The sequence below is a fragment of the Alligator mississippiensis genome, chromosome 7 (assembly GCF_030867095.1).
Source record: "Alligator mississippiensis isolate rAllMis1 chromosome 7, rAllMis1, whole genome shotgun sequence".
Lineage (NCBI taxonomy): Eukaryota > Metazoa > Chordata > Crocodylia > Alligatoridae > Alligator > Alligator mississippiensis.
This window is the reverse complement of record NC_081830.1, coordinates 84,278,669-84,296,687: the sequence shown is the minus strand read 5'-3', so window position 1 is coordinate 84,296,687 and position 18,019 is coordinate 84,278,669. Positions and strand designations below refer to the sequence as shown.

At 48.6% G+C, this 18,019-nt stretch overlaps 1 protein-coding gene and 1 long non-coding RNA gene across 3 annotated transcripts in view; one reads left to right on the top strand and one right to left on the bottom strand.

The window, feature by feature from the left end:
* LOC132251452 (uncharacterized) overlaps positions 1 to 18,019 on the top strand; it is a 157,774-nt gene that overhangs the window by 119,034 nt on the left and 20,721 nt on the right. The window lies entirely within an intron of this gene.
* The window catches only part of LOC102562941 (cytochrome P450 2J6), a 39,741-nt gene that overhangs the window by 8,425 nt on the left and 13,297 nt on the right, over positions 1 to 18,019 (bottom strand). Inside the window, exons 7-9 of one of the 2 annotated variants that reach the window (XM_059731227.1) lie at positions 17,525 to 17,712; positions 14,175 to 14,316; positions 2,262 to 4,319 (exon numbers count right to left, since the gene is read on the bottom strand). In XM_059731227.1, coding sequence (XP_059587210.1) covers positions 4,141 to 4,319; positions 14,175 to 14,316; positions 17,525 to 17,712 — 509 coding nt within the window. In that variant the 3' untranslated portion in view covers positions 2,262 to 4,140. Of the gene's footprint in view, positions 1 to 2,261; positions 4,320 to 14,174; positions 14,317 to 17,524; positions 17,713 to 18,019 lie in introns of those variants that run through there. The other variant, XM_019496272.2, reaches the window with a different exon arrangement.

The following is an 18,019-nucleotide window of genomic DNA, read 5'->3' as shown; positions in this document are numbered from 1 at the left end:
GGTGGGACATATGATTGTGGTGGGGGCAGTGATATGCCTGTGCCCTGCCTCTGCCTCTCACTTCTAAGCCCCTGCCCCCAACCCTTCCTCACTCCCAAGCCACAGCCACCTGCCCCCTACCCCTGCTGGTTCCCCTCACTCCCTACGCACAGACCCCTGCCCCCCCCACCCCTGCCAGTGCCCCTTACTCCAGGCCCACAGACTTCTGCCCCCCAGCCTTGCTGCCCAAGGGCATACTGTCTCTCTCTCTCTCTTTACCAGGGAGTGGCTTGATGGGGCCATGCAGGGAGCATGTGACCCCCAACAGCCAATCATCTTACCCGCTGCTCCCAGCCCTAAGCAGCCAGCCCAGGAGAGCAGAGGAAGAGCAAAAAACCCAGACATTTGCTATCATTTTAAAAACCCACCTGGACATGAGGACAGGGGGCAAAAAAGAGGACATGTCTGGGAAAACCTGGACGTATGGCAACCCTGCTGTGGCACATCCAATAGACCTGTGTCACACAGTGGCAGAGAGCAGATGCTGAAAGGGAGAGTGAACTGGATAAGACTAGGGGGGGTTTCCGCTGTTCCTCTCTCACTTGCAGCCTCCAGCATTTAATACCTAGGAAGTTCTGATTCAGAGGATGCATCTCTAACTCCCATATTCAATAGCTACCTGTGCCCCTTTCCTCCAACAATTTGTCCAAGCCCTTTTTGAATCTGGCTAAACTGTCAACTTCTACAACATCTGGTGACAATGAGTTCAACACTTCAGTGACAAGTTGTGTGAAAAAGAACAAATTTTTTTAGTTTTAAACTTACTATCTACTAGTTCCATTTTGTGACCCCTCATTCTTGTATTGTGAGACAGTAAATAATAAATCCCTATTGACTTTCTTTTTGCCATTTCTCTTTTCTAAACTGAATAGGCCTGGCCTCAAATGGAAGCTCTTCCATGCCGCTAATCACACTTGTTGCCCTTCCTTTGAACTTTCTTTAGTTCTTCTATATCCTTTTTGAGGTTTGGGGACCAGAACTGGGCACAGTAGTCAAGGTGTGGACGCACCATGGATGTAAAAAGGAGCATAATGATACTTTCAGTTGTGTTTATAATTCCCTTCTTAATAATCCCTAACATTTTGTTTGCCTTTTTGATGGCTACTGAGCTGATGTTTTTAGGAAACTGTCCACAGTGACTCCCAGATCCCTTTCCTGTGTGATAACAGCTCATGTAGAGCCCAAAGTGCAGTTATAGTTTGTGTCATTTTTTCCCAGGTACACTGCTTTACACTTACCTACATTGAATTTTGTCTGCCATTTAGTTGCTTATTCGCTCAATCATGCCAGTTCCTTCTGTAGTTGCTCGCAGTCTGCTTTGGTCTTTACCACTTTGAATAATTTTGCATCATCCACAAGTTTGGCCACCTCACTACTCGCCCCCCCCCCCCCCCCCCTCCCAGATCATTTATGAATATGGTAAACAGCACTGGCCCTGACACAGATCCCTGGGGGACCCCCCTATTTACTTCTTTCCATCCTGAAAATCGACCATTTAAGTGAAGAAATTGCCGTCTTTGTCTGCCTCCCTGTTCTGAGTCTGCCTGGCCCCCTCTGTTCCAAACTCCGGCTGCTGGATCCACCTGGTCACGTAGGTGATTCCATTGGGAGGGGGAACGCGCTCCCCCTTTGTTCCTGCTTCCTACCCAAATACCTGGGAGGCACTAGTCATTCTACCTGAGGCTGCTGACGTTTTTCAGACTGACCAGCCTGCATCAGCTGGGGTCTGAGGATACTGGTTTACGGTTGGAACTTAGTGTTGAGGTCACAAAGGTTTTAAAAGGGGGTCACTCCATTTTAGAGGGGTCAGACATTTTGGGACACTGAAACAAGCAGTCAGCCTCCAGAGCTCTATCAGTCTTTGGATGAACATGCAAGTAACTTACTTGAAATTTAGCCAGTAACTCAAGATTCAGGGAACTAGATGCATATCAGAAGGGCCAACAAGCCCATTCTGATTTGCTCAAGTGGGTTTTATCAACTTTCCATTGTTTTGTATTCCTTCTTTGCTCTCTCGCTCTCTGTTCAGTAAAGATATCTGTTATAGCACGCCTCGCTGTGTGTGTGCTTGAGGGGCGAGGCAAGCCTTTTTAGCTCCCTTTGCGTGGCTGGCTAAGGTGAGTGTGGCTTTTTACTTTCCTCCCATACAGGAGGCTACTTGTGAATGCTTCAGGTTAAAAGGAAACATCCCAAAGTACCACAATGACTCAAGCACTGCCAAGGTCCACAGGGTCTGTGTACCCTGGACAGCACAGAGCCCTAACAAAGACCCAGGGTGGTGGCAGTGGTTACCCCAGGCTTGCAGGTGTGCTCCAGGAAGGTGATTGGCCAGACCTAGGTGCCCCAGGAGAGAGATCCATTGAGGTGGGTGGCTCAGTGCAGGAGCGCCCGCCACACAAACCACCTAGGGATTTGCCTTGTAGAGGGGATTATACAGGTAGCATTTGGTAAAGGAGCACTCCAGGGCCAGGATACGGTGGGGCTAGAGCACAGAGCTCCAGTAGCTGTGTGTAGGTAAAACCGCCTGTGGTATTAGGAGCTGCCAGAGCTGTCACAACAGCTGTGAGGCTATGGAGAGTTGCAAGAGAAACCACAGAATTGTTCCCAGCAATGAAAGAATGAGCAGACACATTCCTGCTCTTGGGGCTGACTTGGGGAATCCTGTTAAATCACAGGAGATTGTCATCTCACTGTAACAAGAGTCTATGACAACAGCAGGTCACTCTATGATGAGCTTTCCTGGCTATGATCCCATTTACAGTTAGCAACATTTCACTGGAACATCTTCCTTCTGTTGGATGGAGCCCTGCTTTCCCAGGAGCTCCCAAGAGACCTCTGGGCAGCCTGTACCCCCTCCCTTCAACCAGGAAGTTGCCTGTTCTCCCAAACGCATTCACTAGTCACAGACAGAATGACATTTTCACCCAATCTACGTGCAAAAAGTGGTTTATAGCCGTGACCAAACACAAGTGCACCACTGCAGACTACTTAAAAAAGGCCAGTCAGGTGAAAATCTGAACCCTCATTGCATGAGAGTTCAGATGAAGACATTTCAAAACAGCCTCTTCTGTAACTTGTATCTGCCTGCCTGGCAGCCTCCGAGCTGTTTTCAGAAAGGCAGATGGGAAAGGGAGTGGAGAGAGTTCAATCTGGAGTTTGTTTCAGTTCCCACTGGAGGGTGGGGTGGGGTGGGGTGGGGTGGGTGTACCGGAGCCCCCACTGATGTGTGGGGCTCCGATTCATCCACCCCACCCTCCAGCACTGGCTGGGGAACCTCCAGAATTATCTCCCTCTGCTCCCTTTCCCCACTCCCATTTTGCAAGCAGCGAGGTCTGGCAAGGAGGGGGGCTCTTGCTAGGGGAAACCAGCTGCAGACTCTCAAGATTTCTGTTAGTGTAAATTAGCATCTTACCAATGACATCAACAAAGCTTCACAAATTTATGCCACCTGAGGACTCATTCAGAAGCAACCAGCGAGTGATGGAAAGGATGCATGAGGTAGACACCTGGCAAGGATAAGGGCTAGAAACCTCAGTGGGATAAGGGCTGCTGGGACCTGGGAAAGGAGTCACTTTCTTAGTCTTTACTTTTTCCCCCCTGCCCTTCATTCTGTCTCCTACTCCACAACCCAATCCCTTTTTATCACAGGAGAGGCTCCCAGCCTCTTTAGACTAGCAAGCCCCAAATCTTCAAGACTAGAGTTGAGTGTTCCTTCCATTCATAGGGGCAACTTGCTGCACGGTTGGACCAACAGAAACAGCTATGTTACGGCATCCATTTATTTATATTTTCTTCCCAGTAGCAGAGTCCAGGTTAGGTCCAATGTCAGATTCTAAACTTCTTTGCTCATTATTTTCATTAGGACCCTCTTAGAGAAGAATTCGTAAAGACTTTCTGAGAACAAGGCAATCGTGAAGCAGAAGCAGCTTCCAGGTGCATTGCTCAGGGTGCAATACCTTGAGACAGCGTCCCTCAGTGGGACAGACTAACACTCACTTCAGGACATGAAGTGCAAAAGGATGAAAGACAGGGAAGGAGGAAATTCCCCGTAGGAGTCAATCCTGCTGAATGGCTTTCTCCTGATCCAGGACGTGCTGCAGTCTAGCGACGAATCGCACAGAGCTTATATGGATGGGGTTTCATTGTGGACCCAAAAACGATACCCATGTTGACTTCCGTCACTCCCTCCGGCAGGGTGAATGTGAATGCCCGCAACAGGTGGGTTAAAAAGAGGAAGAGCTCCATCCTCGCCAGTAGCTCCCCCACACACACCCGGTGCCCTGGAGAGGGAAGGAGTGCTGCATTAAATACCCAAGGATTTCTGGAGCCACTTCCCACCTTCTAACCTGCATGGCTTTTTCATAGGCATCTTTGCTCAACTTGACATTTTCTCTCAGGACTGACTGATCAACACAGAAGTGTAAGTCCTCCTGCACTTCTCCATGCACTTCTCCCATCTGTGGTTACAGGAGGTAGACACAGCACGTGATAGGAACTGCTCAGTATGATTTCAGGCCACACTTTTTAGTCTCTAGGAGTTGCTGATGCTATGAATATCAGATACTCTCTTATTCTAACCTGTCTCCTCATGAGACTCTTAAGGAAACTCTGGATTTGTCTCTGTTTCCAATTGACCCCTGTACTGGCTCTTCTCCTATGACACACTGAAGTCCAAGTTTCAAACACATGTGGCATCCTGCTTGCTAATGCTTTCCATATACATGGTAGGGAGCATACAGAACTGTACTGTGCTATTTGTTAAGCAACTCATTCAGCTGTTGCAGCAGGGACTTGACTATATTTCATGTAAAAAAGAAGACTTGATAGCAACCTCTAAGCAAAATTTCTACAGGATGATTAAAGCAACCCAGGAAATGACCTCTGCAGCATTGTTAACCCAGCCTTACCAAAGAGCCAGTAGATGATGAAATAAACAGTATAAGGGAGCTGGTCAGACACCTGAGATTCCCCTTAGAGTTGGAAGGTCAGAAAATTATGGGATTTCTTAAAAGGTGCTTGTAGAAAAATAATAGACTAGTATGTCTGTTGCAATGAACTGCAATAATTGCTATATAATTATTGCAGTTCTATATAATTATTGCAGTTATTCTGTTGCAATTCAGAAAGGCCACAGCAGGTCTGAATGTTTTTGACACTGTGAATACCTGCTTGAAATTTGCAGGTTTATCTTGTCCATCATGTGCAGGTGTCTGTGCACCTGACAGTGCTTATCACTGCCTTATCTGAATCTGTATTTAATTTTCAAGGGTGTGGCAAAAAGAACCCCAGTGTCTCCAGGACTCCCACCCACATCAAATGAGAAACAAAGATGTATATTTTCAGTCCAAAAAACTGGAACCTGTGAAATACTAAGCAACTCAAAACTGAGCAGTATAGTAGAAGGTGCAAGGCATGCTTACCTATATACCTTGCTCCTGCATTGCTACTGAGTCTGTTAAAAGAGAACCTACAAGCAATTCCTGTATCTAACATTTCTCATCATGACACTTTGTTCCAGTTGTTTAAACTTTAAAGGAAACTTTACCACTCAGACAAAGTTTCCTGTGCCAAATGTTTTTGGCAGGGGTTAGACATGTGCTGTCCCCATCCCCCCAAAAATTCCTCTAAATACAGCCAAGGTAATAGTCTCTGAAAAATCACAATTCACCCAAATTTCTATCTGCACTGGGTGTGATCAGTTCTGGGACTGTTCCTGAAATTATTCTTATGGAGGACTTCAATCATCCTGACATCTGCTGAGAGGGCAACACAACAATGCACAGGCAATCTAGGAAGTTTTTTGGAGAGTGCTGGAGACAACTTCCTGTACAAGTGTTGGAGACACCAACTAGGGGCCATGTTTTTCTTGCCCTGCTGCTCACAAAAAGGGAAGAATTGGTGGAAGATGGATGGCAACTTTGGCAGCAGTGACCATGAGATGACTGAGTTCAGGATCCTGAGGAAAGGAAGGATGGAGAGTAGCAGAGTAAGGACCCCAGACTTCAGAAAAGCAGACTTTGACTCACTTAGGGAACTCATGGGCAGGATCCCCTGGGAAGCCGGTCGGCGGGGGAGAGGAGTCCAGGAGAGCTGGCTGTACTTGAAAGAAGCCTTACTGAGAGTGCAGGATCAAACCATCCCGATGGGCAGGGAGACTAGCAAGTGTGGCAGAAGACCAGCTTGTCTTAGCAGGGAACTCTTCAGTAAACTAAGTCACAGAAAGGAAGTTTATAAGAGATGGAAACTTGGATAATACTTAGGGAAGAGTATAAGAACATTGCATCAGGACAGAATCCAAGGTTGAGGAAGTAGAAGGATTGTGGGTTAGGCTACATGGGGGGCAAGGAGAAAGGGATTTGGTGGTAGGGGTCTGCTACAGACCCCAACACCAAGGGGAAGAAATAGATGCAGGGCTCCTGAGGCAACTCTCGGAGACCATAAAAGCTAAAGAGGCGGTAGTCATGGGGGACCTAAACTACCCGGACATCTGCTGGGAGACGCAGACAGCAAGGTCCCATCGCTCACGCAGGTTTCTAACCTGTGTACAGGACCTCCACCTGACACAGGAGGTGCATGGTCCCACTAGGGGGAATGCCATACTGGATCTGGTATTGGCAACAGAAGATGACATGATAGGGGACCTCCAGATCGGTAGCCATTTGGGAGACAGTGATCATCTTATAATAGAATTCAACATAAGACGTTGAGTGGGTAAGGTAACTAGTAGGGTGAAAGTGCTAGACTTTAGGAAAGCTGATCTCAATGCACTCAGGCGATTAGTCAAGGATGCACTGCAGAGTAGGAGTTTTGAAGGGATGGGAGCCCAAGAAGGGTGGCTGTGCCTTAAGGAAACGATCCTTCGGGCACAAAGCAAGACGATCCCCGAGTGAGGCAAAAGAGGGAAAGGGGCCAGGAGGCTTCCCTGGCTGACCAGAGAAATCCAGGGCAGCCTAAGGGCCAAAAGGGGAGCACATAAAAAGTGGAAACAAGGTGAGATCACTAAAGATGAATATACCTCCTCTGCTCGTGCTTGTAGGGAGGCAGTTAGACGGGCCAAAGCTACCATGGAGCTGAGGATGGCAACCCAAGTAAAAGACAACAAGAAACTGTTTTTTAGATATATTGGGAGTAAAAGGAAGGCCCAGGGAGGAATAGGACCCCTGCTAAATGGGCAGAAACAATTGGTGACAGACAGGGGGGACAAGGCTGAACTCCTCAACGAGTTCTTTGCCTCAGTGTTCCTAAGAGAGGGGCACGACAAGTCTCTCACTGGGGTTGTAGAGAGGCAGCAGCAAGGCGCCAGACTTCCATGCGTAGATCCTGAGATGGTGCAGAGTCACTTGGAAGAACTGGATGCCTTTAAGTCGGCAGGCCCGGATAAGCTCCATCCGAGGGTGCTGAAGGCACTGGCCGACATCATTGCAGAGCCACTGGCGGGAATATTCAAATGCTCGTGGCGCACGGGCCAAGTCCCGGAGGACTGGAAAAGGGCTAACGTGGTCCCCATTTTTAAAAAGGGGAGGAAGGAGGACCCGGGCAACTATAGGCCAGTCAGTCTCACCTCCATCCTTGGTAAAGTCTTTGAAAAAATTATCAAGGCTCACATTTGTGAGAGCCCGGCAGGGCAAATTATTCTGAGGGGAAACCAGCACGGGTTTGTGGCGGGCAGATCGTGCCTGACCAATCTAGTCTCTTTCTATGACCAGGTTGCGAAATGCCTGGACACAGGAGGAGGGGTGGATGTCGTATACTTAGACTTCAGGAAGGCCTTCGATACGGTATCCCACCCCATACTGGTGAACAAGTTAAGAGGCTGTGATGTGGATGACTGCACAGTCCGGTGGGTGGCGAATAGGCTAGAGGGTCGCACCCAAAGAGTCGTGGTGGATGGGTCGGTCTCAACCTGGAAGGGTGTGGGCAGTGGGGTCCCGCAGGGCTCGGTCCTTGGACCGATACTCTTCAATGTCTTCATCAGTGACTTGGACGAGGGAGTCAAATGTACTGTGTCCAAGTTTGCAGATGACACAAAGCTATGGGGAGAAGTGAACACGCCGGAGGACAGGGAACAGCTGCAGGCAGACCTGGATAGGTTGGACAAGTGGGCAGAAAACAACAGGATGCAGTTCAACAAGGAGAAATGCAAATTGCTGCACCTAGGGAGGAAAAATGTCCAGCACACCTACAGCCTAGGGAATGACCTGCTGGGTGGCATGGAAGTGGAAAGGGATCTCGGAGTCCTAGTGGACTCCAAGATGAACATGAGCCGGCAGTGTGACGAAGCCATCAGAAAAGCCAATGGCACTTTATCGTGCATCAGCAGATGCATGACAAATAGGTCCAAGGAGGTGATACTTCCCCTCTATCGGGCGCTGGTCAGACCGCAGTCGGAGTACTGCGTGCAATTCTGGGCGCCGCACTTCAAGAAGGATGCAGATAACCTGGAGAGGGTCCAGAGAAGGGCAACTCGTATGGTCAAGGGCCTGCAGACCAAGCCCTACAAGGAGAGACTAGAGAAACTGGACCTTTTCAGCCTCCGCAAGAGAAGGTTGAGAGGCGACCTTGTGGCTGCCTTTAAGTTCATCACGGGGGCACAGAAGGGAATTGGTGAGGTTTTATTCACCAAGGCGCCCCCGGGGGTTACAAGAAACAATGGCCACAAGCTAGCAGAGAGCAGATTTAGATTGGACATCAGGAAGAACTTCTTCACAGTTTGAGTGGCCAAGGTCTGGAACGGGCTCCCAAGGGAGGTGGTGCTCTCCCCTACCCTGGGGGTCTTCAAGAGGAGGTTAGATAGGCATCTAGCTGGGGTCATCTAGACCCAGCACTCTTTCCTGCTTATGCAGGGGGTCGGACTCGATGATCTATTGAGGTCCCTTCCGACCCTAACATCTATGAATCTATGAATTGTGCAGGGATGCAGGGATGAAGTCAGGAAGGCCATTGTGCAATTGGAGTTGCATCAAGCAAGGGACATGAAGGGAAACAAGAAGGGTTTCTACAAGTATGTCAGTAGCAAAAGGAGGATATGGGCAAGTGTGAGTTCCTTCCTGAATGGGGGAGGCAACCTTGCGACGGAGGATGCAGAAAAGGCTGAAGTACTTAATGCCTTTTTTGCCTCTGTCTTCACTGACAAGGTCAGCTCTCAGACTACTGCACCGGGCAGTACAATCTGGGGAGGAGGTGAGCAACCTTCAGTGGTGAAAGAGCAGGTTAGAGACTACTTAGAAAAGCTGGATGTATACAAGTCCATGGGGCTGGACGGGATGCACCCGAGGGCGCTGAGGGAGCTGGCTGATGTGATCACAGAGCCATTGGCCATCATCTTTGAAAACTCATAGTGATCCTGGGCTGCATTGGTAGGTGTGTTGCCGGTAGGTCAAGGGAAGTGATTCTTCCCCTCTATTTAGCACTGGTGAGGCCACATCTGGAGTCCTGTGTCCAGTTGTGGGCCCCGCACTGCAGAAAGGATGTGGACAAATTGGAGAGAGTCCAGCAGAGGGCAACAAAAATGGTGAGGTGGCTGGGGCTCATGACTTGTGAGGAGAGGCTTAGGGAACTGGGCTTTAGTCTAGAGAAGAGAAGACTGAGGGAGAGCTTAATAGCAGCTTTCAACTACCTGAAGGGGGACTCGAAAGGGGATGGAGCTGGACTGTCCCCAGTGGGGGCAGATGACAGAACAAGGAGCAATGGGCTCAAGCTGCAGCAAGGGAAGTTTAGGTTGGATATTAGGAAAAACGGTCTCACGAGGAGGATGGTGAAGCACTGGAACAGGTTACCCAGAGGTGTGGTGGAGTCTCTATATTGGAGGGTTTTTAAGACTAGGCTAGATAAAGCCTTGTTGAGATGATCTATTTGGGGTGGGTCCTGCTTTGAGCAGGGGGTTGGACACGATGACCTCCTGAGGTCCCTTCCAGCCCTCATTTTCTCTGATTCTATGACTAACTCAGAGTCTGGGCTTTTCTATACTTTGTAAGAAGCAGGTGTCAGGAAGAATGGAACTGAGCAAATCTTGCTCACATCAGTCAACTGACATGCTCCGGAGCTGGAAGTTTCTCTTAAGGCTCTTCTGGACTCACCCCAGCACCTGCTCTTAACCACAAACCCTGCAGAGATGAAGAAGTGGCACTGAGGATGGTGAATTTCCAGCTCTGGCATGAGTCAGTAGACTGAAATGAGCAGGGCATGCTCAGCTCCATCCTGCCTGAGTCCTACTACTGATGCAGTGTAGAGGAGTCCCACCTCTCCTGCACTCTTAGTGCTCCTGGAACTGGCCCTTAGGTAGCATTAAAGGGAAAGGGGGAAACCCTGACAAGGGGAAATCTGAGATCACTGAACAGGAGAACAGGAGCACAAGAGGAACAGGGTAGCAGGAAGGAAAAGGGCAGAGCCAGAGGGAGGGAACAGAACAGGAGGTTCAGAACCAAGCTAGATTTCATAGACTTTCATAGATTTCATAGACATTCGGACTGGAAGGGACCCCGGAGGATCATCAAGTCCAGCCCCCTGCCCAGAGGCAGGAAGTTAGCAGGGATCATAGGATCCCAGCAAGATAAACATCCAAAAGGTGTCTTGACGGCGTTCAAAGTAGGTGCTTGAACCACCTCCGGTGGCAGTCTATTCCAAACTTTGGGGGCTTGGACAGTAAAGTTCTTCCTTATGTCCAGCCTGAAATGGTCGCAGAGGAGTTTGTGACCATTCGATCTTGTCATCCCTTGGGGCACTCTGGTGAACAGACAGTCTCCAAGATCGTGGTGAACACCCCTAATAAACTTATAGGTGGCCACCAGGTCACCCCTGAGCCTGCGCTTTTCCAGGCTGAAGAGTCCCATGGCTCTCAGCCTCTCCTCATAAGGTCTGTTTTCCTGACCTCTGATCATGCGTGTGGCTCTTCTCTGTACTCTCTCAAGCTTCTCCACATGCTTTTTGAATTGTGGAGCCCAAAACTGGACGCAGTACTCCAGCTGCGGCCTCACCAAGGCCGAGTACAAGGGGAGAATGACATCCCGGGATTTGCTTGAGAAACAAAGATGTAGTCTTTCTGGACTTTAGGAAGGCCTTTGACACTGTCCTTCACCCCATTCTCATTAAAAAACTAGGGAACTGTGGCGTCGACACCTACACAGTCTAATGGGTCGCTAACTGGCTGGAGGGCTGCACCCAGAGAGTGGTGGTGGATGGGTCATTTTTGACCTGGAGGGATGTGGGCAGTGCGGTCCCCCAGGGCTCAGTCCTCGGGCCCGCACTGTTCAACATCTTCATCAGCAACTTGGACACAGGGGTAAAAAGCACCCTGTTCAAATTCACAAATGACACTAAGATGTGGGGAGAAGTGGCCATGCTAAAAGGAAGGAATAGGCTGCAATCAGACCTGGACAGATTACAGGGGTGGGCGAATGAGAACAGCATGGGTTTCAACACTGACAAGTGCAAGGTGCTGCACCTGGGGAGGAAGAACCAGCAGCAGACCTACAGGCTGGGGAACTCCCTTCTCATCAGTGCAGAGGCAGAAAAGGATCTGGGAGTCATTATTGATGCCAAAATGAACATGGGTTGACAGTGTGGGGACACGGCCAGGAAGGGCAACCTCACTTTGTCATGCATCCACAGATGCATCTCGAGCAGGTCCAAGAAGGTGATCTTCCCCCTCTATGTGACACTGGTCAGGTCGCAGTTGGAGTACTGCGTCCAGTTCTGGGTGCGCACTTCAGGAGGGATGTGGACAACGTGGAGAGGGTTCAGAGGAGGGCCAGGGCAGGCCCTACAAGGAGAGGCTACGGGACCTGAACCTGTTCAGCCTCCACAAGAGAAGGCTGAGGGGGGATCTAGTGGCCTGTTACAAACTAGACAGAGGGGACCAGCAGGCATTGGGGGAGTCCCTGTTCCCCCGAGCACTCCCAGGAGTGACATGATATAATGGTCACAAGCTGTCAGAGGGTAGATTTAGACTAGACATCAGGAGGCGCTACTTCACTGTCAGGGCGGCTAGGATCTGGAACCAACTTCCAAGCCAAGTGGTGCTGGCTCCTCCCCTGGGGGTCTTTAAGAGGAGGCTAGATAAACACCTTGCTGGGGTTGTTTGACCCCAGTACTTTTTCCTGCCATGGCAGGGGGTCGGACTTGATGATCTGCTCAGGTCCGTGCCGACCCTACAAACTATGAAACTATGAAACATCTGTGGATGCAAGCCAGTGTTTTGCTTGCTTTACTAGCCGCAGCATCACACTGAAGGCTCATGTTCATCTTGTGGTCAATCATGACCCCCAAGTCCCTTTCATCTGTAGTGCTAACCAGTGTAGCACTGTCAAGCCTATAAGCATGCTGCAGGTTTTTCCTCCCAAGGTGGAGAACCTTGCATTTTTTGGTGTTGAACTCCATCAGGTTCTCGTCCACCCATTTCATGAGCCTGTCAAGATCTGCCTGGATCACCCTCCTATCCTCAGGCATGGATGCTTTACCCTAGAGTTTGGTGTTGTTGGCGAACTTGGCCAGCCCGCTTCTGACACCAATGTCTACATCATTGATGAATATGTTAAAAAGTAAAGGCCCTAGGACAGAGCCTTGGGGGACCCCACTGGTCACAGGGCACCACGATGATTGACTTCCGTCAACCACCACCGTCTGGGTCCTACCACGGAGCCAATTCCCCAGTCAGTGGATTGTGGTGAGGTCGAGGCCACAGTTGGCCAGTTTTGCCAAGAGGTGATCGTGGGATACCAAATCAAAGGCTTTTTTAAAGTCAAGATATACAACATCAATCTCTTCCCCCTTGTCCAAGTGATAGGTCATCTGATTGTAAAAGGAAATGAGATTGGTCAAGCAAGACCTACCTGCAACAAACCCATGCTGGGTATCCCTCAGGATATTGCCATCAGCTAGCCTGTATAGGATGACCTCTTTGATAATCTTTTCCAAGACCTTCCCCAGGATAGAGGTCAGGCTGATGGGCCTGTAGTTTGCCGGATCTACTTTCCTCCCTCTTTTGAAGATAGGCACCACATTGGCCTTCTTCCAATCGTCGGGCACTACACCAGCGCGCCAGGAGTTCTCAAAGATCCGTGCCAGGGGCTGAGCTATGATGCTCGCCAGCTCCTTGAGCACCCTGGGGTGTAAACTGTCAGGGCCGGCTGACTTGAAGGTATCCAGCCTGTCAAGGTGTTTCTTCACGAGGTCAGCTTTGATGGTGGTAAGGGATCTCCCTCACCCGGGCCTCCCTGTCCCACAGTGGGCAGGGTTGTCTCATGAGACTGGTGAAAAACTGTCGCAAAGTACCCATTTAGCAAGTTTGCTTATTCCTGGGCATCGGTTGTCAGTTGTCCCATCTGGTTTAGCAGGGGTCCAATGTTGCCCTTGCTTTTCCTTCGGCTCCCCACATACCTAAAAAAGGACTTTTTATTGTCCTTGATATTTTATTGTCCTGAGCTAGCTGGAGTTCCATCGCAGCCTTGGCTTTCCTGGTTCTGGACCGGAGCAGAGTATTCCTCCTTGGTGGTGGTTCCAGTCCTCCATCCTTTGTAGGTCTTCCTTTTAAGATGCAGGAGGTCTGCCAGTTCCCTGGAGAGCCAAGGGGGCTGCTGTGCCCTTTTGCTGCCCTTCCTCCGAGGCAGGATAGACTTTGCTTGCACATCCAGGATCGCTCCCTTGAGGAGCAACCACTTGTCCTGAAGTCCCCTCCCCTTTGGGTTGTGGCCCTTTAGGGCCTCCCTGACAAGCTTCCTGAGCTTGTCAAAGTCAGCTTTCCTGAAGTCGAGGACTTCTGTATTGCTGACTGACTTGCCAGCTTTATGGTGAAACCGTCCTCTCCTAAAATGGGACAGGAATCAGGGATACCTGGTTTTCAATTTACCTTTTCTTCAGATGGCTGTGAAACCACTAGCAGTTGCACGTGGCTGCTCCAAAGGGAAGACTACAGCCACCAAAGTCTCCACTATGGATCTTAAGGTCCTGACCCTGGTGGTGAGCCATGATGGGCTTACCCGTGATGGGGGTAAGCTCAAGCACTCAACAGTTAGGAAGTGTGCAGTTGTATTTGGGCCCCCTGGCATGTATGCAGTCTGATACAGTCTTTTGTGATCATATACTATGTTTGTCACAGAACCAGGCCTCATTCAGTGTCATTTAGTTGTCACTGCTTTTACCTGTGGAGAACGGCAAGAAGGCTTCTCTGCTCACAAAGTTTCCATCCTTGTCCAGGAAGTGGTTTGGGTTGAACTCTTCAGGCGTCTCCCATTGCCCAGGGTCCGTAAGAACAGAGTCGATATTTGATAAAATGATCGTGTTCTGCAAAGAAACAGCCATTGCGTCAGTTCTGTTCAGGATTTCTATTCATTAGATCAGTCAGTGAAGACAGAAACAGAAAGCATTGAGTCATAATTTACTGCATCGTAGAGACATTCACAGGTAGATCTCATTGAAATTCTTCATCTAAACCTTTTTTTTACACTAAATAAGACCTTGCTCTGAAACTACACACTTTTGCAAAGTTTTCAATTTTTCTACTTTTCAGATTTCTTTAGCAAAATTGAAAAATCTGAAATGTCATGGTTTTTGTTTTTCCTTTTCCTCTCTCTTTTTTTCTTGTGTATTTTTTGTGGGACCAGAGATAACGAAACTCCTTTTCCTTTTTGCTTTTCTACAATTGTGGTCAAGTTGAAAAACTTTGAATGTTACAGACAAGCAAAAAATAAAAAATAGAAAAAGAAGAATATGGAAAACAAGAAAGAAAGAATTTCCATGTATCATTTATTGTACCACAATCCATAAGAAAAGCAAAAAAGGTAGAAAAGGGGAAAATAAAGATTCTAATTTTTTCTTAGGAAAACAAACAAAAAAAAGTCATTCTGATTAGAAAGCAGTGGCATGAAAACAGCTTTGAAATGTCACATTTCACAGTGATTTTTCCCTGTTCTGATCAGCTCTAGTGACAGGATGAGAAACATGTCTCACTAGGAACAGATCAAAACATAGTGGGAATAAATGGGGTATTTTCTACAGCTGTTCTCAGACCTCCTATTGCCACAGGCCAAAATGCAGAACTTTTAACATGCATGACACAGAGCTCATCTATAATAATAATAGGCTTATTCTGTCTGTCCAGAGCACTCTGATTGGTTGTCTTTGCGGCCAATCACAATGCTTACTGAAACAACCAATCAGAGTGCTCTGGACAGACAGACTGCAGTCTCCATCAAAGGGAAGAAAAAAAAAAGTGGTGAGGAGCCCGATCCTTTTTCTTTTTCCTGGAGCCTGCTTGCTTTTCCCACGGCTGGGGAGCGAGCTGCTGGTGGGCCCTGAACTGTGGAGGGCTCCACAGTTCCCACCACAGTGGCAGCACCCACCAGGACCACCCAGGTAGGGTGCCAGTGAGTGTATGCTGCCCGGGGAGTGCCGCTAATGCAGAGGGCACCACTGGGGTTTCCCACAGCTCAGGGCCCATGGGTAACTTGCTCCTTAGCCACAGGAGATACCGGCAGGCTCTGGGGCTAGGGACAGACATTCAAAAAGCCCAAGCCTGAATTGGTTCAATCTTTGCAGGTTAATCTAACCTGGCTAGGCTAAACTGGTTTGTAATTATACTGACATCCCCCCTGGACTGAGGAAATGCCGGCAGATGCCTGCAGTGGCTCAGGCTAGAAGCCGGGGGTGCTACAGCAGCCCTCCTTTCCCTTCTATAGTGCTGGGGGTGAGGTTGCCAGGCCCTAGCAGGATGCTCTGATTAGGGAGGGGTTCCTCTCCCCCCTGGCTGTTGATAACAGAGCACTGAGTTACACAGCAGGGAGTTACACAGGGAGTTGTTAGCATTTATCGGTTCATCAAACAAACAACAGCTTTCAAGCTCTTAAACAACTTTTTCCAAGGAAGGAACGGAGGGACATTACAACCTACCTGTTGATTAGCTCCAAAAAACCCTGAGCTGACACTGCCCTTCCTGCCTTTGTCCCATCTCCCACATCACAGACCCATAGCCAGCATGTGGTATGCCCACTAATGCTGAGAGGTGTCTGTGTAAGGCAGAGGGTAGTGGGGATTGCTGCTTAAGCAGGGAGTGGTGAGGGGGAGAAAGGGAGCAGGAGGAAGCCAGGCAGACCCCGCTGTGTCTGCAGTCTTTGCTGGAGCTGCAGCTGGGGAGCAGAGGGAAAGGGTCAGCCCTGCTGGGCTGGAGCAGAGAGCAGAGCCCAGCCAAAGACTGCAAAGTATCTGGGATGCTGGAGGACTCTGATTTAACTTAAATCAGGAGCGGGTCTGGGACAGAAATTGCATAAACTGGTTTGACCAAAATCAATTAAATCTGATACTACATTCAACCAGGTTTATCTCAAACCAGTTTCAGCCATTTTCAAACTGGTTTATGCGCACTGAACATCTGTTCTGTTACAAGTTGAAACCAGTTTCTGATCACTTAAACCAGTTTGTGTGTAATGCCTGTCCCTAGCCCAGGAGGAAAAAAAAAAGATCAGGTCCCTTGCCGCTTTTTTTTCCCCCTCCACGGAGCCAACCCTTGTGAGCTGCCGCCAGTCACACAGCCCCTGAACTGTGAGGGAGCCCCAGGGCTGTCTGGGCAGGTGCAGCCCCAGCTCACAGACAGCACCCACCAGATCCAATGGTGCACGGGGTGCTGGAAGCCCAGGTGTGCTCGGGGAAGCTCAGGTTTGGTGGCCTTCCAGCACCCTGTGCACCTTCCCTGCTGCCTTCCCACCACTTGGGACATCCTGGGAATGGGCTGGCTGCCTCAGGAAGGCAGCAGAACAGCGGCGAAGACAGTGGCTTTCAAGGGTAAGAAGTTTTGATTCTGTTACAGTATTTGGTGAAAGGATAACTAAAAATTCTGTATTTCAAGAAACACTCTTGCAATAAAAAATTAATCACAATGTTTTGTGGCTTTCAGCTAGTTTATAATGTTGTGCTACAAGGAGAATGGCTCTTGTTGGGCTCTGCCAGCACTTGCAGGATACGAACATTCAGGTCCCCAAGTAAGAAAGCACTTCAGTGCATCCTTATTCAGGAACTTTTACACATATGTTTAACCTTAAATATGTACCTAAGGGATATAATAATCAGATCCCTTTCAAGGGATACTGACATAAACCTATAATGCAAACATTATGTCTGCATGATGCTTTCACAATACAAGTGGAGCAAAAACACCCCCATTTCAACCCTACTTCAATCCAGGTCAATGTTAGGGTGCCTCCCAGAGGCTCATGCAGAGGTAACCTTCTGATCCATATGCTGTGCACTTCTAAGAGACAGCTACCCCACCCCTTTTAAAGCAGCTTTGAGGTTCTTCAGCGCTCTCTTCTGAATATGGATGCTTACCTCAATCAGGGCCATAGGGAGAAACTCAAAAAATTAATTTAGGAAAAACATCACAGTGCATTTGGGAATGAGTTGATGCAATTTCCTAGTACAAATAGGAATATTTGTATTAATATTGCTTTCTAATATTAGATGGAAGAGAAGCATATTAAAATAGGCCATGTCTCCGTACCTTTGGGACTGAAAACCCCAGCAGGTCCGTGTCCCTCACACTTGCCCTGGGAAGTGCAATTAAGACAACTCTACTGTAACGCAGGATCTCATGAATTACAGCATTTGTGTAGGGCAGTTTCTTGCGATCTTCATAGCATATTGTGTGGGAGGGACCCAGCACAGCATCCAGTTCCTGCTGGACTTTTTCTGAGGAAAAACAGTCACATTAAGTATATCATGTATTCTGCATCCTGTATATTTATCACTTATCCTCTTTAGTTCCCTCTGATTTATTATAGTGATAAGAATGAAATATAAACATACGTGGCAGGGCCCAGATTGGATGCCAGGTGCCCCAGCAGAAACCTGCCTGTGTTCTGTGGCGAGTTCCCAGAAACCGTTTTTGCAAAACATTTTAATTGAGACAAAACAGCATTTTCCAGCAAAGATCAGTTTCAGCAAAGAATTCTCTAGTACCTCTTATCCTAATAGCTATGTTAGATATATGCTGTAA